This window comes from Carassius auratus, chromosome 3 (genome assembly GCF_003368295.1).
Source record: "Carassius auratus strain Wakin chromosome 3, ASM336829v1, whole genome shotgun sequence".
Classification (NCBI taxonomy): Eukaryota; Metazoa; Chordata; class Actinopteri; order Cypriniformes; family Cyprinidae; genus Carassius; species Carassius auratus.
In genome coordinates this window covers 4,629,529-4,656,196 of record NC_039245.1, presented here as the reverse complement: position 1 = coordinate 4,656,196, position 26,668 = coordinate 4,629,529, and the positions used below count along the sequence as shown (strand labels likewise).

The window sequence follows — 26,668 nt, the reverse complement described above, 5'->3', positions numbered from 1 at the left end:
TTGTTTTGGTTGCCTACCATGGGATGCTGTTGTACTGATTTATTCTATTTTGGTTCACTAGCAAAGCTTTATCTGTGACTGTTTACTTCTCTGGTTGTCCTACAGGGACGAGCCTGGATTCGTGTAGCTTTGATGGAGAAGCGTTTGTCTGAATATGTAGCAACTGCGTTAAGAGACACTCGGACTACAAGGTTATAACTCAGCACTCTTTCCAATGAGTTTGAGAGCTGTCTTTATCATTTCAAAATTAATTAATAAAAAAACTGTATTTGCGCTGCAAGACGATTTTATGATGATTGGTGCCATAATGCCGCTAAGGGAGGAGGCTAACCGTTCTGACGGGGATGCTAATTGGACTCAGTGCCATTGACTTCAGGTAAAAACATTGTATTCATGACAAACTCACACAATGACACGTACTTCAGCGTGAATGTGTTTTTTATTTATTTTCAGCATGTGTCATTTAGTAGCCACTAGTGGCACCAGTTAGAATGCGTTCCCACCAAATTAATGTGATATGACTGTTTTGTTTGTTTGTTTTTTTTTTGTTTTTTTTTGCAAACATTAGTTTCTGTCTAAAAGGAGAAGTTTTGGATGGAAAGACACCTGCAGTGATCGACTACACACCTTACCTGAAGTTCACCCAGAGGTAAGTTTGCATTTCCTGACCAAACCCAAATCCTAAACCTTATAGAAGCCTTTAAAATGCCATTGCTGCTATTTTGATGTGCCTCTGCAGCTATGACTTACCTGAGTGATGAAGAAGACGCCCGCAGTGTGGACAGCAAGTGCCAGTGATGAGTGTAGCTGAGCATCCTTACATTCCTTTGGTCACAGACGAAGAGACCTGGAGCAACAAATGCCGAAAGATGGAGCAAAGATTCAAGATTGTCTATGCCCCAAAAGGTATTTTGGACTTCCAGCCAATGGGTGATTTGGTTGTCCATGTTGCCTGCTGAATAATCCAGCTTGGTAGCTGGTTTCTTGCTGGTCCAAGATCGTCTAGCAACTAATGACCATTTGGATCAGAACTGAAACCAAGCTACTATGTTTTGAAACAGCTAATTAAAGCAGAAATAGTGCAATTCAAATACTAATCCATAAATCCCTGTGATTGTAGGGTTATTTAGAGGAACTGGTCCGCTTGAGGGAATCCCAGCTGAAAAATGTAGAAACTGAGAACAAGAGGCTAGATGCTAAACTAGAGGAAACTACAGGTCCAGAGTTCGACAAGAGAAGAAAGAGCTGGAGGCCATTGTACTGGAGCTACAAGCACAACTGTATGCACACACACTAACACACCTTCTGCATTTGTGTCAACTGGAAGTCTCTAATGGCTTTATTCTGGTATGTTTTGCAGCACTGGAATAATTCCTCGCGAGTCCTCTCATTTGGTAAAAGGACTGTCTATTCCATTCATTAACCAGTGCACAACTGCACAACCCAGCAACAGCAAAGGAAATGTAAAGCTGTTTCCGTCGGTGAGTGCTGACTCTAAATTTGAAGACCCTCACCACACCTTGTTTAACACCTTGGCAGTCGCTCAGCCTTAGCAACTACATCCGGAAATCACCTGTATCACAGGAAAGCACTATTCAGTCTAGTCACGAAACTATGTTTTGGGTTTAGGAGAAGTTTTCACAGTTTGGACCTCTCAGCTGATGTGAGTTTGGACTCTCAGAAGGAAGACGACAATCCGAATGGAGACACGGTCTGGTCAGCAGGTAAAAACATGCAGATTAACACACAATACAATCATGTCTGAATGCTGAATATTAATTAATGTTTCTTCTCTTCTCTTCTCTTCTCTTCTCTTCTCTTCTCTTCTCTTCTCTTCTCTTCTCTTCTCTTCTCTTCTCTTCTCTTCTCTTCTCTTCTCTTCTCTTCTCTTCTCTTCTCTTCAGCTAAAGACAACACTCCCTCTATGCTCGGTCTATGTGGTTCTTTGGCTTCTCTACCCAGCTGTAAATCACTGGCAAGTCTCAAATCCAGTGAGTATTTGGTCAACATCAGCACAGAGCCTAGTCCTGCCTTGTCTCCTAGCTAGGGGGCGCCAACTTCTCAGTCTCAGCTGTACTTTCCTCCAAGAAACATCACCTCTGGCCTAGCACATCCTTCAAAGCAAAGATCCCAGTGAGCTTAAAAATCCATGAATGACAACCCCTCCAGCACTCTCTTATTTTCCTGTCTTTACCTGCCAATCTTGCCAATTTTATTATTCACTCTTGTCTTCCACCCTTTAGTGCAGTCTTCTTCAGCATGTTTGTGTCCGTAACATTCCCCAAGCCTGATATTACAGCCCAAAGGCACAGCAGCTTATCTCTGTTAGTTTTGAACTCATTAGTCCTTGAACACAAAAACTCAAGACTTCTCAGTTATTTATTATACATAAATTCATCTTAATGAATATGAACATACAGAGTGGCACATCTGTTCAGGCTACCCACAGTTGAATCTCTAATTTAGACATATTACCTTTCCCATACTTACTAATAAATGATATGAGGGAATAAAAGAGAGACAGGAAAGATCTGTTGTCTGTATCTGCATGTCAAATGCGCTTTATTGAGGCTGCAAATGCCTCAGAAGACTTTATGTACTTGCTTCTTTGACAGTTATGTCATGCGACTGGAAGTAACTGCAAGTGTTGTCAGCTAAATTCAAATCTTTTGTCATATTTATCTTATTGATGTTGCTTCATTTCTTCAGTTTCTGTATGTATACATAATTGTCTATTTTTTAATGTGGTGGCAGCGCCCTGCGGTTTTGAGTGGTAATAAACGATTCTTTTATCTCAACTCACACTTATTTGTATACATATTTCAAGCCTATAAATCTAACATTCTTTTCCCAGAATGCTTTAGGGCAAACAGCAGAGTCATAACAGTGGCAGCACTTCCTGGGAGAACTCGACATCTAGTGGCTATTGCTTGTAACGGCTTTGCTAAGCAGGGGACTATAAAACAGAAAGACACAGTATATCTACTCAATACTGGCCTGTGCTACATACAGAGTTTGACTGGTTTTCTATGTAAGGAAGGAAGATTAATGATCTGATATGAAAAAGACAAACGAAGAAATGCATATACATATCAAGTATGCACTTGCATGAGTACATGTCTATATACATAGCAGGAATGCAGAACAGTACTGTATATTAAATTAAAATTAAATTAATGCATTTAGCAGATGCTTTTATCCAAAAGCGACTTACATTGCATTCAGGTTAACAATTTTCTCCTAACATGTGTTCCCTGGGATTTGAACCCCCAACCTGTAATATCCTAGATAAGAGGGAAGAAATGTACAACTTAAATCATTGGAAAACCCATACTGATATATGGGAAGGAAGTTAAAGGGTTAGTTCACCCAAAAATAAAAATTTGTCCATCTTCTACTCACCCTCGAAGCAAGGTGTATATGACTTTTTTTCTTTCAGAATAATCCAATCGGAGTTTTGTGCTATTAATTCATGACCAGTGGTTTGTTTTCTTCTCTCTCCGCACTCGTTGCTAACCACAGAGCACTGACGAACCACAACATCCTTGCATGTCTTCCATGTTTATTATGTTTGAAATCTGGATATGTTATATGTATCTTACAAAAATGCATGGATTCGCCACAGGGGGCCTTTATTCACCCCCCGGAGACATGTGAGGGACATTTTATTACAGATACACACACTTTATTTCATGTCTTCTGAACTGTTGACAACAAACACACGCTTACCCCCACTGAAAGGCTTGGAAGAGCCAGGACAGTTTTTAATATAATTCCGATTGGATTATTCTGAAAGAAGAAAGTCACATACACCTAGGATGCTTCGAGGGTGAGTAGAAGATTGGCGAATTTTCATTTTTGGGTGAACTAACCCTTTAAGTAGTGTATAAATGCGTTTGAGACTAAGAAAATGGGGGGTGTTTTGTTCGACATATGCTATCATATTTACATTCCAATTACCAACACTTTGCCATCCTAAATATCCTAATAAAAAGACCCTTGGTTAAAACGTGATTTTTTTAAATTACTTAAAAATTAATTGTAATATAATCCAGGATTGCCTCAACAAACACGTTTCTTCAGTTAGGATACTAATCAGCACGCATTGTGCTGCTCACCGCTGATGGGAGAACTCTGGAAAGTATGAATTTTAATTAAGTGGGAGGGTAGAGTCGCACTGAGACCCGCCCCTAACAGATCGATGCTGCTAACGACCAATGGGGTGTGAGTAGTATTTTTCAGCAGCCAATCAGAGTGGAAACATGTGTTTAGACGCTGTGCACTGCTCTTTATCCGACACGAGTGTGTAGGTTGGTTGTTGTCAGATTGTGCACTGAAGAATTGGCAGCAGCCCATATACAATGTAGTTCTTTACTAGGCTAAGTGGAATTAGCCGTTTAGGACTGCTCATAGAAATTAATATGTTTTTTCAGCCAGAAAAACAATTATAAAATAAAATAACGCATTTTATTAAAGTAATTCGTTTGGGAAAACTTAACTATCATCACAAAAGAAAGTAGCTCACAAGCTAGCGAGTGTGCTAAAGCAAAAGTATTTGCACACAAACTTTATTTTTTGACTGCTAATCGGACGGAAACCTCTGCTGGAGTATCAGCTCTAGGAGTTTGCGAGATTGGTGAACTTTTTAAAGACTTTTGAAAGCACAAAGCGACGGTGGGGATGTCGTGTCGGAATGGAGTGGCCCGGGTGGTTAACGTTAATCAAGGACTGCAGCCCCTCCGAGCCACGGTCCCGTTTCAGCTCCAGAACCGTCCAGCACCGCGCTGCAAAGACACCAGGACAGGTAAAGACCACTAGAAACACGGAGAAGCACTTTATAAAGCCATGGCGTTCATTTACTGGTATACCCAACTGTCCTGTCCATTCTAAAGCTACTTCTTAGTTAGGTGTAATAATAATAATATTGATCATATTAATATTCTGAATGGATAATCTGCAGAAGTCCTGTTATTTAGCTGCTCTTTTCGTGCCTTGGGTGCAACCGTGTTCAAGAAATGTTCCCACAGCACTGAACGACCCCCACCTCATTCCCTACATGTTTCATGGCCCTGGTGCTCACAAAGCATGGCATGGGAAGTGAATAAACATAGCACGTCTGTCTATTAAGTCACTTTTGATGTCTCTTTAAGATGTTATTGTTTGCCTGCACTATTTTATAAACTCTCATCACTGTCTTGGCATGGTCAGCACATAAACAGTGTGTGTCCAGTGCTCAAGGGGTCTGCTTTGCTTCATCTCAAATAATCTGCAGGCACCATCAGGAAAAACAAATCACAGCTGTCACATTACTGCGACCTGTTGATGTACACGAATATGTCAAATTTGGAAACAGTTCTTGCATTGTTTTTGTGCTTCTCACAGAGATCTCTGGTATAAATGCAGGTTTACTATCGTAGATCAGGGCAGGGGTCTTTAACCTTTTTCAGGCCCCTTTTGTTGGTAGAGAGACAAAGCAGGGACCCACGGTTAAATAATCTGTAAATCTGAGTTTTACATATTAAACGTGGTCAATAGTAATGTGTATGGTACAATGTTAATGTATTTACATACTGTATGTTGGTTATGTTTCAAATCCTTTAATTTGATCCTTATTGATTGACAGAGTTGTACACTTACACATTGCATTTTATTTATTTAATACAGTTTATTATGATAATTTTTTTGTATTTAGACTGACATTGATAACCTCTGCCTTGTATTATTGGCAAAACAGCTCCACTGGAATAAAGAAAAAAGGTTTAGAATTAAATTTTTTAACCAAGATGAAATTTTGAAGGTGAAAAACTGAATTAATGGTTTCTTACAAAACGCATTACAATATGTTTTATTTACAACTTTTTGTCTCTTAGTGTGACATTTTTCATAGGTGTCAGGCTGCCTCTGGTATTTTCCATCGGCATATTGTCAGGTTTTCTCAACTAAGTGAGAATACTTTGAAAAGTCTTGTCTTTAGTTTTAGGACAATACGTGGATCACAAAGGCCCATTGATTCTGAGTGCAACTAGATCTTCACAAGTAGAGGAGGTCTTCCACATGGCAGTCTAAAAACAGGATAGACTGACCAAAATAACTTTTTTTATTGTAAATTAACCAAGGCAGTAAACAGCAAATCCCTCTGGTCTCTTAACATTTGTGCTGTTGCTCAGTAAGTCACGTGTGCAGCCCACACAAAACGGGGCAGAAATCTCCACAAACTTCCACAGAACTGAAACACCAGTCATACAAGAAGTTCTGCACATCCCCTTCTCACATTTTGGGTGTTGATTAAGCATTTAGACTCACTGGCAGCATATGAGTATAGTATTTGCAGCTTCAAATCAGTACTGAAAAAGTTCTAATATTTATTTTTTCTGGTCTGATCATGAGCGATCTGTTTAATGAAAGAAAAATAAATGAGCTTGAGCTTCTTTAGCCATCACTGAATTTGGCACAATATCATGGTATGCGTTTCTGTCCTGTGGTTGTGCAAAGGAGCACACAAGCGGTGGCCAGAGGTTTGGCTGAGTTTAACTTTAGTCCTTTTGCCAGTATGCGTATTTTTATATCCTTCCCACTATGCTTGCAGGAGGAGGATATGATTTTGAACTATGCAGCTCATTGGCTGTTTTCATCAGGACAAGAACACGTCTATGTCACATTTCCACCCAAATTCCATTTACACGAAAAAAACAAAACCTGTTTGGGGGCAAATCCAGACTTTTAAGACGTTTTGCATTCATGCACATTTAAGTACATTTGCACCTGATTCTCATTAACATAAATGGGTTAAATGTGACCTGGATTTGTTTTTGTGAGGTTACCTTACATAAACACTCTTGCACCATATCAGACAAAAACCATACGTATTCCTCAACCCTTACAATATCACCATCTCATTCACATAGTCACCCAACCTGCTTGATACCACTCCCTTTCACAGTCACAAAACGGACAAAAAAGTCTCCGTACTAGACAAGTGTGCCTTGTTTAACACCCACCAGTAAACGTTCACCGTCCCAAACCCTTAGAGCCCAGGGGCTGGGAGGAGGTGAATGAATCCAGGAAGGACCTGACAATGTTGGAGATCAGGTGTACCATTATTAGTTCCTATGACATTATCAACGCACTGAAGTAATTAACTCGTGTACGTGTGGGAAATGATCCTCTGAAGTATTTTTTTGGCAAGAGACTGATAACTAACTTGTCTGCTGTGTGTTGATGAAGCACCAGGATGTTCAGCATCCGTTACGACAACAGCGTCTATTTATAACGAGTCTTTCATGCATGGACTGTGTTTCAGCATGCCAGCTCACGGAAAAGATTATTATACATAAACATAATCAGAAACATATGTTAATGTCAAAGATGTAGGCACATAGATTAGAGCAAATGCTCATGGGACGCTGGTCTCGTTCTCTCTTTTTGGCAGGTTTTGGTAATTCAGTGTATCTGTTTCCAGTGTAATCAACTGAATCAACGATCAGAGGTCAAAGGTGTTCACTTCCATCTCATTCATCACACTGTTTTTGAGCCGTTTTAAGCCATTGGTACTTTCATTTCAATTAAGCACACTTCTCTCCTGATTCTCATCACTGGAATAGAGAAAAAGTAATGCAAAATAAATTATTACATTATTTAAATTTGAAGTATTTAAACATCATTATAATTTTTTTCATATATAAATTACGTTATTGTGATTTTATTTTTGGTTTTAAATTGGCTTTGTCTGAAGTGGAATACTACTTTATCCTTATCCTTTACTGTCATATTCACTATAGATTGCAATATGTTATCTAAAAATGTTATAAACTGCATACATTTCCAACAGTAGTATGCTAATTCATGTGAGGGGCATCCACTATTCTTACAGGAAGAAATTAGATTTTTGTAACACAGTTCCATGTTAAAATGTTGTATCTTTTGTCAGTGCAATCAAACAAATCAAAAAGGAGAAAGTTAAAAGAGTTCACTATTTGCTTATTGGTCACACTCTAAATGAGCAAAATGCATTGTGGAGTAGAGTATTGCATGCTACGTGTTTATTTTATCTTGTTTTTTTTATTGTTGAATCCATTTATTATTTTAAAAACATCTCACAGTTTTCCTTCTCTCACTCTGTCCTCTCTTTGTAGCCGAGTACAAGACGAAAGGTCGGCCGCCGAAGCCAACCTTACGACGGACATTGTCTCTGGACACACTGGTGGGACCGTACCTTCAGGGAAACTGGCCTAGAGACCCAGAGTATCAGCCTGTTACCTGTGTCAATGACAAGGCCACACAGGTGAGATCCTACCCACACAATTTTTCGTGAACTATTCCTTTTAACACAGGTACTGAGGTGTCAATAGCAAACAAAGGAGATCCTGTCTGACCATGTGGACTGGAGACTTTACTACTCAGTGAGGAGTTAAACAAACCATTGGTTTGATCTGCCTTATATGAAACATATATAATATTATGGTGAGCGTGAATTCACCAAGTAAAACATGTTCTTGGATCAACATCCTTGTTGATCAGGAATGTCATTCCAATCAACCATTAAGAGTTGAGATATAACTTTTCAGGAAATATCGGTTTTAGGCTTACAATCAGGGTTAGGTGCTTCTACACCTTTGTTAATCAGCTATCATTTCCCTCTGATTTTAGGAATAAATTATGGCTAGGGTTGGGGCTGTGCAAAAAATCGAATGCGATTTTCATGCGTATCTCATCAGTAAAGACGCTCCTGTAATTAGAAGTATATCTCCAGCATGTGCATTCAGATCAGGGTTGCCAGGTTTTCACAACAAATCCTGCCCAGTTGCTTCTCAAAACTAGTCCAAAACTAGCCCAATCGCACTTCCAGGAGTTTCCCCAAAGAATTGCTTCTCGGGGTTAAAATATACGTTTTTTGGCAGGGTTGCCTTGATAAAATTTGCATTTTAGGGGCTAAATATCACATTATTGGTATTGGGGTTGCTTCAAACCATGGACATGAAACACAACCGCAGACTTGGCAACACTGGTTCAGGTGGAGTGGCAGTTACTACACAGAGCCGTACCGACAACTAACACAAAATCGCTTTCAAAATCGACAAAGAATCGCCTGCGATTTAATATCGATATTGTGTAGATTGTCAGTGAATTACGGCTCTGTGTAGTAAATGGTTGTTTTTCATGTCCGCGGGTCTTAGCAACAATTCCAATAACGTGATATTTAGCCCCTAAAATGCAAATTTTATCAAGGCAACCCTGCCAAAAAGCATATATTTTAACCCCGGGAAGCAATTTTTTGGAAACCTCCTGGAAGCACGATTGGGCTAGTTCTGGACTAGTTTTGAGAAGCAACTGGGCAGGATTTATTGTTAAAACCTAACAACCCTGATCTGAGCGCACATGCTGGAGATATACTTCTAATTACAGGAGCGTCTTTACTGATGAGATGCGCATGAAAATCGCATTAAATTTTTTTGCACAGCCCTAGCTAGGGTTAGGTTTAGGGGTAGGGATTAAGTCTGTATTTTTGGACCGTAATGTTGATCCAGGATCAACAAAAGATGTTGATCCAGGAACATGTCTTTCTTACTTGGCAAAATCACTCTGACCATAGAATTATACACAGCTGTTTTAACATTTGTGTTATTTGCAAAGCATAATTCTGAAATGGTCAGAGTACATAGTGTTTGTTTAGGAAATCTAAAATCAAGCAGTTACTAATGAAAGATCTTGGCTTTGGGGAGAAGGAGTTTGGCAGGTAATGGAAGGAGTTTAGGAAAAGTCAGCCTGGAACGGCAGCCATATTGTTTTTTCCAAATGGTTTCCATATGAGTTCCTGGAGCACCGCTCCTACATGCCTTCTGAGGTTTGCTATATTCAGTCAAACACACAAGTTGAAAGTCTCTCTGCTGGGGCTGTTCATTTTGATTTAGCTTCTTCATTTGTTAAAGGTTTTCCTCTGTTAAAATAATTAATTTAGTAAGAAAATGTCATACTATGGTTGTACTTTTGTTTTTTTTTCACCCAACTGTTTGTGCCGCGCTGCTTATTAATGAGAGTTGTGCAGTTATTATTTCTAAGCAATCAGACATGAGGATATCTCAGAAAGGATAATGAAAAAGTCCCAAAGATTTTTAGGAAGGAGTTTCTGAGCCCATCCAGTCCTAGACATCCAACGCAATTTGATTCCGATACGCAAGCTCTTGATTGGTTGTTTTTTTGTTTTTTGTGGTATTTGGTTCTACTGTTCAGAATTTTCGGGGTTCAAAAGATTTTCTGCCAGAAATTAATATCTTTATTCTACACTGATGTATTACATTTATCAAAAGTGGAAGTAAAGTCATGGATCATGTCACAAAAGATTTTGAATTCAATTAAATGAGTATTTTTCTTTTTATTTCAGTTTCCACAAAAAATATTAAGCAGCACAACTGTTTGCAACAGAATGATTTCTGAAGGATCAGTGTGATGCTGAAACTGCTGAAACTTCAGCTTTGCCATCACAGGAATAATTTAAATTTAAATTATATTCAAATAGATATTTTAAATTGTACAAATATTTCTCATTACTACTGAATCTATTGAATTTTGATCAAATAAAAGCAGCCTTAATGAGCATAAAAGACTTGAACATTAGTGTATTTAATTTACAATCCATTGTGATCACGTAAAAGAATTTCTCTCTCTCTGGTAATGCTGTGAATTGCACCACTGGAAAAAAAATAACGGTTCTATTGAGCTATTTCATAAGAGCCATGTCTTTGTGGAAGTGCATAGCAATGCAACTGGGAAACTACCGTTATTTGTTCTTGAAAATGGTAGTTTTATTTATTAGACTAGACATGTAGTTATAACTGCATCAAACCACCTTGTTGGTTTGCTGATTTGTGGGAGCAGTAGTTTGTTTGGATGGTAATCGCTTCCTTATAGATGCTACATCCATGCCTACTGTGCCTCTCAGCAGGTGATCTGCTATGCTTTCACTGATAACCGGTCACCCAAAAAAGGTTTAGTTTAACTTGACTTTCATAGTGACCGACCCCCTCCACCCCTGCAACACATACACACACACACACACACACAATGCACAAGCAAACCCCCACTCACATCCTACTTTTTTATCTTTGTTACATCATGCATTTCTTCCTTGATGAACAAATGCAACCCAATTTTCTAGTGGACATTCAACAGTTAACATCTGTACAGTCTCAACACACTCTCAACAGTCTGCCCATCCCCCATCTGACCTCCCGTCCGGTCCACTTGAGCGCAGACGGGGGACTTCTGAAACTTTAGCCAGCATCTAGTGTGCTGCGCATACAGACCCTCAAACTCGATGTCCGTTTATAGGCCTAATCCCACGGCAGCCTGATGTGGGTGGGCGGGCAGACGGGTGTCCAGGCAGAAAGGAATAAGGGCCGAATTTATATTTAAATCAACCCTGCCCCCACTGGGCCATGTGAAACCTGTAGCCACTAAAGAGACACTGTTAGTCCTGATCTTGTTCTCCAGGGGCTGGAGGTGATGACATCTTTTAATATGGCTCTCTTCAACTGCATGTTGTTGCATTAGCATCCCAACTGCACAAGATATTTGTGACCCCTGGCAGAGACAGGGATGGAAGACACATCAAGAGGACACTTTTGGGGTTACGATAAGCTCTGAGATGGAGCTCCGTGATTGGGTCTCTTGGAAAATAATGGTTTGGTGTTTGGCGAAATAGTGTGCACTAGCTGGGCTCCCACTTCTTTTCAGAGTCGGCTCAGTGAGGCCTGGGACTGTAGGACGGGGGTATCATGACTGTATGCATGTGTCTGTCTGTGTCAGTGCACTTGAGGACAGACACGCTTGTGTTTTTTCCTCTACATCTTTGAAATGTGGTGCAGCAGTGTCAGTGGTTTCTATCATGCACGTCTCCGCACAGCTGTGTGTGTGTTTGGGCGTGTCTTTGTGTTGCAGGTGTGTCACATTTTCTGTCCCATATTCAAATGCGTTTAGTGAGGCGTGGAAGTAGCTTTCACTTCCATTTGTGACCTACAGAAAAACATGTCAACACTTGACGAGTGGGGTGCATCACTCTCACAAACGGATGCTTGGGTATGAACTGGAACAGCGTTTAAGAGAGGGGTGTGTCATCGGCTGTCTTGTGTTTGGTGGAAAGCACTGGATTACTTTATGTAAAGTCTGCGGGTGTTTGGGATAGGAGGTATTGAGTGAGGGGAGGTTCAGTTTGGATTACCCTGAATGAAATTAAGCTTTGATGTATCGCTGAGGAAGCATTGTGGGTGTGAGCTTTTGAAAGTCCAGGATCTTTAAAACAATGTCACTTGGAAAGTCAAATGTAAGCGTGTTTTCTTTCTTTTCTTAGACTCCCAGTTCCTGGATAGAGGAGACTCGGGGGCGGAGAGGCGGCAGCGGTCACAAGCGTTCGGCATCATGGGGTAGTGCTGAACACCTCAGAGAGGTGAGTACTTGATGTTGGCCGGAAAGAAGACACACAGTATTATTATTAAAAGAAAGTACACTACCAGTCAAAAGTTTTTGAACGTTAAAATTTTTATGCTTTTTGTAGAATTCCCTTCTACTCACCATTTATTTGATCCAGAATACAGCAAAAGCAGTAACACTGTGAAATATTTTAAGTCTTTATATGAATGTAATATGTGTGTGTAGAGTAATTTATTCCCATGAATAAATCATGAATTTATCACATTCATTTATTTAAATTTTTTTGTGGAAACAATGATTTTCAGGATTAATAAAGTTCATTTATTGCATTTATTTGAAATAGTTCTTTTATAACCTTAGAAATATATTCAGTGTCACTGTTGATCCATTTAAAGGGAGGTTATAAAGGGAGTTATTTATATGGATTCTCATGCTAAACATTGGCAAAGTAAACATAAAACTGAGTATTTCTGTGTCACCTACACTCCTTCGGGATTCGTATAAGTTTCAGAAAGTTTTTTATCAATCATGGCCCTTTATGACGTCAAGAAGGGTGGATTTCCTTATATGGGCAATTCTCCCAGATGAGCGTGCGCACATTAACCAGAGTGAGAGCAAGAGCGCGCCGTCATGCTTCATCCTGGTTAGGGAAGATGGCAGCAGCGTTACACAGGACTTGCTCAAGAAGAATGTCTCCAAAGAAGTGTGTTTTTGGATTTGAGGGAAAGATAACATTGTTCAGCTACTCAAGATTAACATGAGATTGGCAGAAACTGTGTGTGTTATGTAATCTTTAATGTGTCTTTAAAAAAAAACATTTTTTGAACAGTACTGTACCATTATGTGATATAAAATTATTTAAATTACTGATAAATGAATACTGGTCAAATAAGCCACCATTGCTTAGGAAAATAATATCAACTTTAAAAAAAATAAACTATTATTATTAAGCCCCATTATTCAAATTACTCCGGGCCACTCTGTCCCATCCATTTTTAGGAACCATTCTGTGCCGATTTTGACTTTGAACAGGTATAACCTTTATTATAGATCAGCATAAAAGGCATAGCAGTTTCTCCTCTGCTTTGAACCTTATAAGTTTACATCTGATGCTACAACTCTATTTCTCTCCTTCAGGTTGCTAAACTTCGCCAGTCCTTACAGAAACGCTCCAGACATGCACCTCCTGCCATGGACTGTGACCAGACACACCAACACATACACAACAGCCAAACACACTCGCCTGGAAGTACACAGGTAAACAAGAATCTACACACAAACAATGTATAAATGCATTTTGACCAGCTTGTTAATTTACAGTAGTGATACATCAAGAGAGAGCCTGGGGGCATTTATAAAGGTTGTGCTTGTTTATGAGCAGTGATTAGGAGCTAAGTCTCTCAGGTTGGCCCACATCTCACTAGCAACAGAGATTTAAAAACAGAGCCGCTTTACTTGGATGGTGTCAGCGAGCTACAGCCATTGATATGGTGAAAACACACAGCTGGTTATGTGCCAGTGGCTCTCTTTGTACAGTAGTATATTTAGAGGTGACAATATGCATAAATCTACCGGCACTGAATGCTATGCATGTTTATTATATTACATAAATGTATAAACATACAGGTCATGTGTTCAGGTTACGTTTAACTGCAAAACACACACACACACCCCTATAGATGCACACAGAGAGACCTATAAACCAGTTAGTGTACAAGTTTAAGCTAGAAGAAAAAAAACAACCACACACACACACAAATATATATCTGATAGTCGTGTGTGTGTGCAGACGATGCCTCTGATTCCACTGAGCCGACTGGCCCCCCGACTGAGACGCAGTGTTGAAGGACTGAACCTGGAGCTGGAGGGAGTCTTTGTGTCTGAAACGGCAAAGGAACAGCACAAAGTCAGTGTGTATTTGTTTTGCATGCGTGTTTCTGATGTACACTTTCACAATCCTCTGAAACCTGTCTGATTTTGTGTGTGCTTAGATTCTGGATGTACCTGATGGCCACAGAGCCCCCGTCCCAGCTCAAAGGTACAGCAGCGCTTCACAGAGCGACCCTTCTCCTGCCCAGCTGTCCCCTTCACACTCTCCCTGCCCCATCACAGACACCGGTCAGTATATGTATAAACACAGAAACAGACTTCATAAAGTCTGTATTTCATGTTCCATGTCTAATTGAGACAAGAAAGCCATAGATGGATGTCTAACGGTTAAAAAAAAGAGCACATACCAAACTTGCTCTTAGGTACATCATTCATATTTTATCAACACGTGAGAGGAAGGTCTGTGTGAAACTGTTAATTGTATAATATGCTTTTGGCTAACAACTGTGTTTATCGGTCTGCGTGTGTTGTGTTTAGATACGGTTCTGTGCGGGCCGCTCTGTCCGTCTTCCTCCCCTCCTCTATGTATTTCTGAGCCATCATCATCATCTTCTCCTCGTCCCAACAAGACGTACGTCTTTCAGAGAGAACCTCCAGAGGGCTGCGAGAGAGTACGTGTGTCTGAGGAAGCCATGTAAGTTTAGCACAAACACAAACTGCTGTATGTGTTAGGAAATAGAAATAAAACTAACACTTCAGGGACCAATTCTCACTAGTTGCTTATTAGCATGTATGTTACTAGCTTGTTGGCTGTTTATTAGTCCTTATAAAGCACACATCAATGCTTTATTCTGCATGACCATATTTTAGATCGCTTAATCCATTCCATACCTAAACTTAACTAATTAACTTACTAATTATTAATAGGCAGCAACTTAAGAGTTTATTTGAGGCAAAAGTCGTAGTTATTAGTGAGACCTGGTCTCCAAAAGTGTGACCTATAAAACATATTGAAAAGGGATGTCAGCACATAAATATAAAACATTATATACTATTATAACGATATACTATTATGACTTGAATACTAACATATGCTTATACATATGCAGTTAATTTCATTAATTAATCAGTCAATCTCTTCTTCAGCCTTCTGTGTGATGGAAATGCTCCTTTTCAGCCGTCCTGTCCTGACCCTAACAAGGTGAATTTCACACCTCACGGTGGCTCCGCCTTCTGTCCTGTCAGTCTCCTGAAGCCCCTCCTCCCTTCGATGGACCTGTTATTTCGTGGCCTGTCTGTTTCACCCGTCACTGGCTGTTCGGCTCTAAGTGCTGCCCCCTGTCAGACTCCGGGACACGCTGTGGGTGGCTATTTGAGCGGCACCCTTCCGGACCCTACCACCACCTCTCTGTGAAATGAGGACATTCTTGATGAGGAAAGAAAACGAAAGATTGTTATACCTTAGTCCCATCTCATCGGCGACTTTGGCATTAAAGCTTCTCCAAAAGAAGAAACTGCTCATGCCATCCACGCGGTATCTGATTGGTTTTGATCGGCACAGAGACGGAAAAAATCATGAGGGGAAACTTTTTTTCATCTAAAACTTTGGTGGACTCTCTCCAATGTGATTTGTCTGCGACCTTTTGACCTCAGGACACTCCACTTGGCACTTGTGATCATTTCTTTTCACGTTATAGCATTTAACTATTGCTATATTTTTTCACATTTCTATAAAACAATACCGATGACTATTCTTCATCTGTGCAAGAAAATATTTATAGCTTTGTCAGAAGAGTTATTCAGAGCATTCGCTATCATATTTTGTCTATCAGACGGATTATAAAACATATATGCTATAAGCCTGACCCACTGCATGATGGTTTTACAGAACTTGTTTCTTTATTCAGTATTTACAGACACCGGTCTTTACGGCATGCTGGACTTTTTACCAGCACAAAAGAGCCAGTAATAGACCAGAGTGTCTCTCATAAGCTGTTCATTACAGTGGCATTTCTTTTTAACGGCTGACCAAGGAGGGTTTTAAAGGCTGGTTTTTTTTGGTAGTTCACAAAATATACATTTAGACATCATTAAGCACTAGGTGTTTTAATGAATCTCACCAAATGTTCAGTGAAAAGCTATTATTCATAAAGTAATGTTACAGAGCTTGTCAAAAAATGTCCCGATCATATTTCACCACTAATAAAATTAAATAAAGAATACATTTGTATTAGGATTTTCATTGTGTCATAATTGTAGGTCAAGTAAGCACATGTTGTTACTGTATTAAAGTTAAAAAGTAAAGAAATATTTGTATATGTACGAATAAAATGGGTACAAAGATAATTTTTCAACTTTATCTTTTGAGTTTGGATTGAAATATGATGGGGATATTTTCTTAAAAGATGTTATGTGAGATTCACCGGTCCAGAGAAACAGTTCACAGTTGTAATTTAATAAGAGAAAAGCAGATGCCATTATTGCTTTTTTATTCTGAGGTCTTCATGTACTGTGTGTTAAATTTGGTATAAGACAAGAATACCGACGGGACCCCATTAAGGGTTTATTTCGCTACGCACTTGATAAGTGTGCTGTATGTTTTTCTGAGTTTCACTTCAGACTTGACTACTAATTTAACCCACAGTGGTCATATTGTTCAGTTCATTTGAGCATCAAGCTGTTCCACAAACACTCTACATAAGACACAAGCACGTTTGCTGCATTCAGGTACAATATGTGCAAATCATACAGAACGAGACTTCCAGCAAATTATTGTTTGCTGACATCTAAAGCACTGTTATTATCCTATATGCTTGCATGGATTGTCTCAGTCTTGGCATCATCCATTCAGTTTTTTTGTTTAAGTTCTCACTTGTTACCTTGTTGTGTAAGGGTGCTGTTTCATTGACATTGTTCTCAGATATTTTGTCTTGAGTACAATTATAGTACACCAAACTTGTTTTGTTCTATATATTGTACATTTATGTTACTCAGTTTTGGCTGCCATAAATGAAAAGCGCTGAGAATTAAGAGTGTGGTTTCTGTTCTGTATATCAGCTTCATAATTACGCATTCTTGAGCACAAGTTTTATCTATCTATCTATCTATCTATCTATCTATCTATCTATCTATCTATCTATCTATCTATCTATCTATCTATCTATCTATCTATCTATCTATCTATCTATCTAATATACATTCATGTGTGCCCGTTTAATATTTGCATGAATGAGGAACTATATGCCCCGCCCTCTTAAAGATTCCATCCCTGTGATTCGCTGCATGTCGTCAGCTTTTGCTTATTTTGACCAATCCAGCTAATACACATACCGCTACGTAAAAATCATAGCTGCTTATTTTCAAGAAAGGTCCCAGAGGTTTGTTGACGGGGACTTGTATCTAATGCCCAAATAAAGTTCAAGCCGCGTGCTGTTAGTGGTAGACAAAAACATAGATTGAGCAGAAAACCTGAGCTGTGAGGGAAGTCAACGCGATTTAACAAATAAAGACATGTTCTTGGCGTAATACTGAATTTTAAATCCGTCTTCGATCCTGATAAAGTTACAGGCATATCAGCAGAGTACTTGGAGTTCCTCGGGTCCTTCTCCTCTAGTGTCATTTGACGCTTCAAACCAAAACATTTATTAGAGGATGTCCCAGCAGTAGTTATCATCTGCTGTTATTAAATGTCAAAAACAGACCGTTAACTCAGCATCTCGAGTACAGAATTACTTTTGAGGCTTCCTCGCAATACCCGGAAACATAGGTACGCAGTTTTACCTGCATTCACTTAACTTACACCTCGTTATCAGGATGCGGATAACGTTATCTGGACACAGCTAGCGCGCGGTGCATTTACATGACTAAACTGTAAATAAAATAAAACACAAATAAACGTAGGATAGCAAGAGCGGGAGTTAAGTGTTAAACGAAGTGGGTTTAACACTATAGATGTGACATCGGAGGAAGAAGAGCCTCATCGTCAGAGCAGAAAATCTAGAGTCGCGTCATCATTTCCGGGCTCCCGGTCATCGCCGGTAGAGTGGATCGGGACGCAGGAGCGCGGGGGACAGGGAGCGGAGCGGTGTCCGTGTCCATACCGAGACTGCGGGACGACAGCATGGCCGCCGGGAAGGCAGCGAGCACACCGTCTCTCTGGCAGAACGAGCGGCTCCGGTTCATCGTGTGCTTCTGCGGGGTGTTCGTCTGTTATTTCTACTACGGGATACTGCAGGAGACGATGTGAGTTCAACACAGCACTGCATAGACACAGATTGATTTAACCAGATATTAAATATCTGCATTTCTTCTTCCATTCATTTAAGTGATTAATGCACTAGATTAATCTCTGCCCGTGTGCTAGCTACAGTAAATTAAGTTAAAGAGGAAATTTTTCTTCGCTATTTCACCTTGCTAGTTGACACTTTCTGCATTCTGTCCAGGAAATTAAGTATATTATGGTAAAGATGTGTAGTCTTACAGCTCACATGTCAGTCTCTTTCAGAGATAGAGCAATGTTTTATCACACGCTGTTGTTTTATTGTTCTCTATAAATGGCCAGCTGCTTTAGCGTATATTCATTGAAACCAGTGGTTCTCAGCCTTTTTGACTTCAAGGCCCCTCTTTGTCCAGAAATATATTTGCATAGTAAGTGCCTTCTGCCTTCACATATTAGTGTTTTTTATGATTATATTAATATAAATAACTAAAAAAAAAAAAAAAAAAGTCAAGACATATTCGGCCCCCGGTAAAAAACAAACAAAAAAAAACACTGCTGTAAACTAGCTAGTATCTACTAGCATGATATAATGTGATATAGTATTAGTGTAATTACTAATAAGTTCTCAAAGAATCTCAATTGCAGTTTTGTTAGTAACTCTTCATTAGATACTAGTCAGAAGTTCCACAATGCATTAATTTCGCATGTTCTCCAGCTGATTCTGGAACCTTTACAGATTTTCCTAGTGATTGATTATTCGTGAGTCACTTGTGCTTGTATGAGTATTTACACTGTCCTATCAATCCCAGTTGTTAGGTGCTTGTAACATTTATTATCTTACTCGTCGTTGCAAGCTTTTTTTTTTTTTAATTGTGTGATAATGACAGTTTTAGAGTTCAATTGAAAATCTTAATAGTAAGATTAATTACAATTTTACTACAGGGATCTAGAATGAGACCGTAGTGTGTAATAAATATGCAACCGGTGTCTATTCAGTTAGAACTAGACCAACTGGATTAAAGTCTATTTGTTATATTTAAAAGGACTAGGAGGAAACTACAGAATAAGTAGTAAGTGATGAGTTTTAAAACCAAAATGTGAACCAGCAACCAGACTGGAATGTATATTGATTAGAAGTGAATAAATTAATCTGAACCAGAACGGTCATAGCCAAGACCATGCCAGCAAACAAGTTTCAGGTTTTTTTTTTATGTGTCTTTAAGTAACACAAACCCAAGCACAATGTCTTTGTCCTTTTGAAATCTGGGCATAGTTTCTCACATGAACAAGCAGTATTATTATTGTTTTAAATTTTTTTTTCTTCAGATTTTTAACCTCCAGACGCACTGTTTCGAACCTCCTCAGATGAGTCGACCTGTCAGCACCAAATAGTTTTTATCAATCAAGTGCTTAAATTAGTCGCTGCTGTAAACAACAATTTCTTCCCCAGCCTCTGTTGGTTATTTTAACCTCCACACAGCTGTTTCCTTCAGTCCCATAATTCAGTGCCTCTGTATTCTGTTTAATCCAGCACGCGAGGAGACTACAGCCACGCGGGGAAGAAGGAGCAGTTTCGTTACGCCATCACACTAGTCTTCATCCAGTGTATCATCAACTCCGCTTTCGCCAGACTCTGTGAGTCAAACCTGCATATGTTCTGATTCCATGTGTGGAGATCATGTGTGTGTCGTAGTGACTGTGTGGCATCATGTTATGGCTCCTCTTTTTTTCATATAAATGCTGCTGCAGGTGTTTATAGTCCTAATGGTCCTGCTCTCTATTTTGTGTTTGTAGTGATTCAGGTTTTTGAGAGCTCAAAGCAGGACCACACGAGAAGCTGGCTGTATGGCATGTGCTCTCTGTCTTACCTGGGTGCCATGGTGTCCAGTAACTCGGCCCTGCAGTATGTCAACTACCCCACACAGGTCTGCACAGCTCTCTACTCACGTGTCCCTGTTTCTGCTCTCCACAACATCACGCTCATGAGTCTTTGTTCTTTCTAGGTGTTGGGGAAATCTTGTAAACCGATTCCAGGTGAGCATCTTTATCTGTTTTAGTCCCACAGACACCGCTCTCGTGTTTCAGGAAACAATGTGGAACATGCTGGGCTTGTTTTACTGTAGTTCACATTCAGAACACACACACACACACACACACAGGCTTTAGGGATATTATTCAGTTTCATTTGTTCATACACTTCATAAAAGTTGAAAGGGTTACTCCACCCCAGAATGAAAATGTAGTCATTTAATCACTTTACCCCCATGTCGTTCCAAACCCATAAAAGCTTTGTTCGTCTTCAGGAACACTATTGAAGATATTTTGGATGAGGCTTGTGACTGTACCATAGATGCCAAGTAAATAACCGTGTCATGGTCCGGGAAAGTATATCAGAATAGTCCATCTCCCATCAGTGATTCAACCGTAACGTTATGAAGTGATGAGAATACTTTTTGTACACGAAGAAAACAAAAATAATGACTTTATTCAACAATTCATCTCCTCTGTTTCTCTCCTCTTCACCGTAGTGCCATTTTTGAGATTATGAGCTGAACGCAGACAGCGTACGCTCTTCTATATCGGCATGTTCCCATGTGGCTATATTTTTTGGCTTATGTTTGTTGGCCATATGGCAGACTCTTCTCTTTGTCCTTTCAACCACCCAACAGAAACGTCTGCAGATTGATGGTGTGGGTCATGTCTTCTCACTGTGCTTTTCTCCCCTTGGCTCCACAGTGATGATGCTGGGTGTCACAATCCTAAGGAAGAAATATCCCATGGCGAAGTATCTCTGTGTGTTTCTAATTGTCACCGGGGTCGCTCTCTTCCTCTACAAACCCAACAAAGGCTCCAGCACATCAGATGAACACACATCTGGTTTTGGAGAGATGCTACTGGTAGGTCTCTCTTTTAAAGTATTTGGTTCTCTAACTTGTATACCATTTCCTGTTGTCTTGTTAAGGCAGATCTGATGTGTGTGTGTGTGTGTGTGTGTGTGTGACTGTAGCTGCTGTCTCTGACTCTGGATGGGCTGACCGGTGTAGCTCAGGACCACATGAAGGCACGGTACCAGACAGGAGCCAATCACATGATGCTGAACATCAACATGTGGTCCACTCTTGTCCTCGGAATAAGTGAGTTCAAAAAGAGAGGCCTATTAAATTATAGGAACACTCGCACTTCATTAGTCAAAATACTGGTTATTAAAGATAAAAGAATACGTTTATCACTTGAATGTAAGAACAGAGGACATATACTGGCTTTACTGACTCTTTGATCTGAGTGATATAGTAGAAAAGTCAATAAATATATATTTTTTTCATGACTTCTGCATATGAGATTAAGAAAAAATAAAGTTGAATTTATTTCTGTGAATCATTTCTAATAATGCACTTCAGTGAATCATTTAAAAAGTTCATTCATATCATCACTCAAAAGTGTTCCTGGAAGTCACTGTGTGGCCGTTATTAAAGTGTTTTAGCTATAAATACAGTACAGTTTAAACGTTTTGGGTCAGTAAGATGAAAAAATGAATAGTTTTATTTAGCATTGATACAGTAAATTGATCAAAAGTGACAGTGAAGATATTTATTATGGTGCAAAATATTTATAGATTTCAAATAAATGCTGTTCTCTTGAACTTTCGATTAACCTTTAATAAAAAAAATTTAAAAAGCTAAAAATTTAAAAATTTAAAAAGCTAAAAACCCTTAAAGTATCCGTTTCCATAAAAATATTAAGCGGCACGACTGTTTTCATTAATTACCTTATTAATAATTATAAAAAATGTTTGTTGCACACAAAATCATTGTATCAGAATGATTTCTGAAGGATAATGTGGCACTGAAGATTCGAGTAAAGATGCTGAAAATCCAGCTTTGTCAGCTATTTTAAATACTATCAGCCTGGGTGACCATAAGACTTGTTTCAAAAACCTTACCAACTTCAGAATTTTGAACAATTTTGCCATGTTGGTGCGTAAAATGAATTTAATTTCATTTTGGTATTCGTGTAGTGAAAATCAGTGTTGAAAACATGCCATGATGATTTTTTTTAATCCGATTTCCTTTTCTCTATTTTACGCATTCCCTTAAACATTTATAATTTACTAAGCAAAAATGACTGTTTGGTTGAAATTGTTGCCTCTGTCATTCTTTTAAGCCATTTCAGAGCAAATGTATACATATTTAGATATCATTTTTAGTTCCTCCTAGTTTTTGTATCAAATGCTTGTGTTGGTGGTTTTGCTTCATCATGGTCAGTGTATTTTCCTCCAGCAGGGGGAGCTCTGGCTCTATGGTTAGTGTTGCTGATGTTATTATTTCAGACCTGACAGAAGCAACCCTTCTAATCTCCAGCAGCTGTTCAGTCCGTCTTCCTCCGCTCTGAAAGGCATCTGTTCCTCACTTTTAATCTTTAATCTCATCACACATGCAGCAAACTTCGTTCCTCCCAAATCTCTCATTATGAAACCAGAGCCGTCCTGTGGTGCTCTCTTAAGTTATCAGAAATAATGACAAGTTTTTGTAAAGTTTCTCTTTTAACTTTAAAAGAGTCCAAAATGAAGTTCTGTCTCGCTGTGTCTTTCTGCATAGCTGTGCTTTGGACAGGGGAGGTGTGGGAGTTTTTGTCATTTGCTGACCGCTATCCTGGCATCATCTATAATATCCTCCTGTTTGGTATCACTAGCGCTCTTGGACAGGTAGGTTTGTTTTTTGAATAATAATCATCATTCATAAGAATGAGGTGAAAATACAAGGTTTTATTGTCCTCATCCTTCTTCTCTTAGACTTTCATCTTCATGACTGTGGTGTATTTTGGGCCGCTCACCTGTTCCATCATCACAACCACACGGAAGTTCTTCACCATCCTGGGGTCTGTGCTGCTGTTTGGGAACATCATCAACCCTATGCAGTGGTTTGGTACCATCCTCGTCTTCCTCGGTGAGTGATATTGTAATACACACACACACGCACACAAACACTAGGATTCAGAAAGCAGTCTCTTAAGCTCACCAAGTCTGCATCTAAAATACAGTAAGATTGTGAAATGGTGAACAGCTGTATAATAAGCTCAACCATGACTGTGCTCTGTCTTTCAGGCCTTGGACTGGATGCCAAATTTGGAAAGTCTCCTAAGAAGACGACATACTGAAGACTGGAACCCTGTGTGTGCCTGCGTTTGAACCCCTGAAACAAACATAGACATTTACTCTAAAACCTTTACCACACTAACTTCATCATTGGTGTACTTAAGAGATGACGTTTTAGCACTCAAAATATTGTTATGCTGATGTTTGGAACATTTAATTATGGGTTATATTTCCCCATCATTTAGCAAAATGGTATCCTTGGAAACAGAGGAACAGTGCTAATGTGTGTCTGTGCCTAATCGTAATCTGTCATGCTCATATGACAAAATCGAAAATATAAAGGTTGGATAAAGATCCAATTTAAAACTGTAGTCTATAAAATGTAGACACACCACAGTTGATTGTACTTCCTTGAAAGACTCCCTCCAGCGAGGCAACGACTGAATTTTGTAACTACCCCAATTCATACTTTTGACACATTTCTATAAATACCTCCTAGACATATGAGAAGTACAGGGAGTTCACACATGTGGTCTGACTTAATTGTAGTCTTAATTTAGGCTGTAAATTGTTAAATGTCTCATCGTCATTGCATTCCCCAGGAAGTGTGTGTGTATGTAATGCACAAACATCTGTATAGATGAAATATTTGTCAAAACATGGCTTTTTCATACCAGATGTCATATTTATATTCATGTCTCGTGTGTTGTTTGAAGTCAGCAAAACCAATGTTTAGAATGTTTACTTCTTTCTGACTATATATATATATATATATATATATATATATATATATATATATATCTGCATTATAATTACTATCTTTATTCCAGAATAAAATTGGAGTTTTGTAGATTAATTCTACTCTGCATCTTAATGGAAAGATCTGTTTGGAATCATAACACGTGTTTAAACTCAATCATGTTCCTAGAAGATTCCGTTGACCTGTTGTCATCGGGGAACTGTCTGCCAGAATCATCTTCTGAATCAAAACAACCACATGACATTAAACACACAGCCTGGGCGTGAATGTGAATGTGTTATTTCTGAACAGTTTCACTAATTCATTTTAATGACACGTTTTTGTATTATAAAAAGGAAGAGTTGTAGCTCTCAGTACCTTATCTTAATTAGTCAAGCTCTCTATGAAACAAACACAAGTCCTAAAAATGTATAAAATAAATAACACACATATAAAGACACTTCATATTTAATATTCTTGGTATTAGATGATTTGGTAATTGTATTTAATAGGTTCAACTTCCAATTAAATATTTGCTATTGTTTTTTTGTAATTGGTGTTTTTATAGACATTTGAGCAGTTTTTTGTTGCATTTCTGCGAGTTTGATTCTTGGTTCTGGAATCGATTCCTCACTGTTGTTTTCGACTCTCTTTAGATTCTTTCTTTTTTATTTTCTTTTTTTAGATTGAAGGAAACTAATCTCACCATGATGACTGCAGGAAAGGTCGTAGAATGTATCCTTCTCATAATATGAAGCTTTATTTGTAAAAAAAAAAAAAAAAAAAAAAAAAAGATAGGGTACGTAAATTGTAATTTTGTCTGCTCTGCCCGTGAAATTAGCCATAGCCCACAGTTCAGCAGGTACATGCGTTTATCGCTTGAATTAAACAAGACATGCAAGTTCACATTGTAATAAGATCAAGTTCACAAGACCCTCGATGACGTCATGATCCATTCTGCCGTTCTGAGCTCAAAATTGGCGAAATCGAGGAATCGGTTATTTTTGGAATCGACTCCCAGCCCTACATTTGAAGGCTTGTTGCAGTGGTAGTACTAAACTACAGAGCCCCGCAAATTATATGCGGACAAAAATATCTTGACCACGAACTAAGAATTCTCCACATCTTTAGACCAGGCACGTGCAGAGGGAGGGGGGTGAGCCTGAGCACCTGCCCCTTTGCCCTTTGGTGCCCAAAGTGCCCTTTTGTCAAAGCAAAATTTCCTCTAATTTTTTTTTTTTTTTTGTTATAACGTTTCCTTTTGTGAATGCCTGCTCATGCCCAATCTAAATATTAGTAAAATTTTGAATAATAATTTAGCCGTCAATAAGCTGACCAACGTGATGACCTTTGACCTGACGACGACGACCTCCTCATCCGAGCGGGATGATTCGTCACGCTGCAGCGCATTTTTTAATTGTCAGAGGATATTTTCAACACCGCGGAAGCTGGTAAGTGGTGTTTCATACTCAGCGAAGTGATTTTGATATTTATTTACTTATTATTATTTTACAAGAAAGACGTGATGTGAGAACATGCAGATATGTTGTTTATATTGCGGTGTGTAGCCTGTAATGTAGAGTAACGTTAGCGTGCTGTTTGAGGGAGAAACGTTTCACAGGCATCGAGGGCAGAGGCGTCATGCCCATTCAAAGATATCTGAGCCAAGTTGATTTTAAATGCAGCTTCCAAACGACAAATAAAAGCCAGAGCCAGAGACGTTCATACAACACTTCATGATGATAACCAATCAAGGGTTCTGTTGCGCGAATGCAATGGCCAATCGTATACGTGCAGAAGAGTCATCATGAAACGCCGTGTTTTTGTTCACTTGCTTGCTGACTGAATTATTTTGCGAATTCTTTCTTCAGAGAGAGAGAGAGTAAAAACTAAAAACAATCCTAATGTGCATAATGTAATATAAAGTGCTTCAGTGATTGTAATGGGAGTTTTTGAGAGTGCCTGAACTCTGGCTAGACTGAATGTAAATGTTATTTGATAATGTTCTTTACTCTCTGCAAAATGAAAGAGTTAAAATAAGTAACTTACAATATTGTTATTAAAATATACATTAAATGCAAATTCAGTCGTATTAAAAATATTTTATGGCATGATATGGCACTTAAGTAAAAAGTCGGGGTTTTATGTGTAGTTAATAGATTACACTACCTTTCCATTTATTGATCAAATAACAATCTATAAAGGTGCAAAACGCGTTTACTTACACGTTTGAGAATCGAGATATTTCCTGATATATTAAGCATGTTTGGAATTGTTTTGAATAAAAAGGAAAAATAAATAAAACATAAGCCTATATAAGTTATACAGTGCTTTCATAGCATGACTCAGTTGTTTATTGTTTTGT

The 26,668-nt window shown here is 38.9% G+C and overlaps 2 protein-coding genes and 1 pseudogene across 2 annotated transcripts; all 3 read left to right on the top strand.

The window, feature by feature from the left end:
* LOC113053850 (RUN domain-containing protein 3A-like) overlaps positions 1 to 2,104 on the top strand; it is a 2,378-nt pseudogene extending 274 nt beyond the window's left edge.
* A 2,201-nt stretch (positions 2,105 to 4,305) lies between these two features.
* Positions 4,306 to 17,295, top strand: LOC113044257 (protein FAM117A-like). Its single transcript, XM_026204068.1, has 8 exons — positions 4,306 to 4,804; positions 8,133 to 8,281; positions 12,344 to 12,439; positions 13,561 to 13,680; positions 14,213 to 14,329; positions 14,415 to 14,541; positions 14,791 to 14,947; positions 15,400 to 17,295. Exons 1-8 carry the CDS (start codon positions 4,681 to 4,683, stop codon positions 15,665 to 15,667), a joined length of 1,158 nt encoding a protein of 385 aa, XP_026059853.1. The 5' UTR covers positions 4,306 to 4,680; the 3' UTR covers positions 15,668 to 17,295.
* Positions 17,296 to 17,703: 408 nt separating this feature from the next.
* LOC113044250 (solute carrier family 35 member B1-like) lies at positions 17,704 to 23,847 on the top strand. Its single transcript, XM_026204054.1, has 10 exons — positions 17,704 to 18,019; positions 18,205 to 18,495; positions 20,004 to 20,107; positions 20,267 to 20,397; positions 20,476 to 20,506; positions 21,209 to 21,369; positions 21,480 to 21,606; positions 23,068 to 23,174; positions 23,262 to 23,415; positions 23,574 to 23,847. Exons 2-10 carry the CDS (start codon positions 18,374 to 18,376, stop codon positions 23,624 to 23,626), a joined length of 990 nt encoding a protein of 329 aa, XP_026059839.1. The 5' UTR covers positions 17,704 to 18,019; positions 18,205 to 18,373; the 3' UTR covers positions 23,627 to 23,847.
* Positions 23,848 to 26,668: the final 2,821 nt, after the last annotated feature.

Coding starts and splice junctions, on each gene's coding strand:
- LOC113044257 (XM_026204068.1), top strand. CDS start 4,681: ATGTCGTGTCGGAATGGAGTGGCCCGGGTGGTTAACGTTAATCAAGGA. Junction 4,805..8,132: donor CTGCAAAGACACCAGGACAG/GTAAAGACCACT, acceptor CTCTCTTTGTAG/CCGAGTACAAGACGAAAGGT. Junction 8,282..12,343: donor TCAATGACAAGGCCACACAG/GTGAGATCCTAC, acceptor TTCTTTTCTTAG/ACTCCCAGTTCCTGGATAGA.
- LOC113044250 (XM_026204054.1), top strand. CDS start 18,374: ATGGCCGCCGGGAAGGCAGCGAGCACACCGTCTCTCTGGCAGAACGAG. Junction 18,496..20,003: donor GGGATACTGCAGGAGACGAT/GTGAGTTCAACA, acceptor TGTTTAATCCAG/CACGCGAGGAGACTACAGCC. Junction 21,607..23,067: donor CACTCTTGTCCTCGGAATAA/GTGAGTTCAAAA, acceptor CTTTCTGCATAG/CTGTGCTTTGGACAGGGGAG.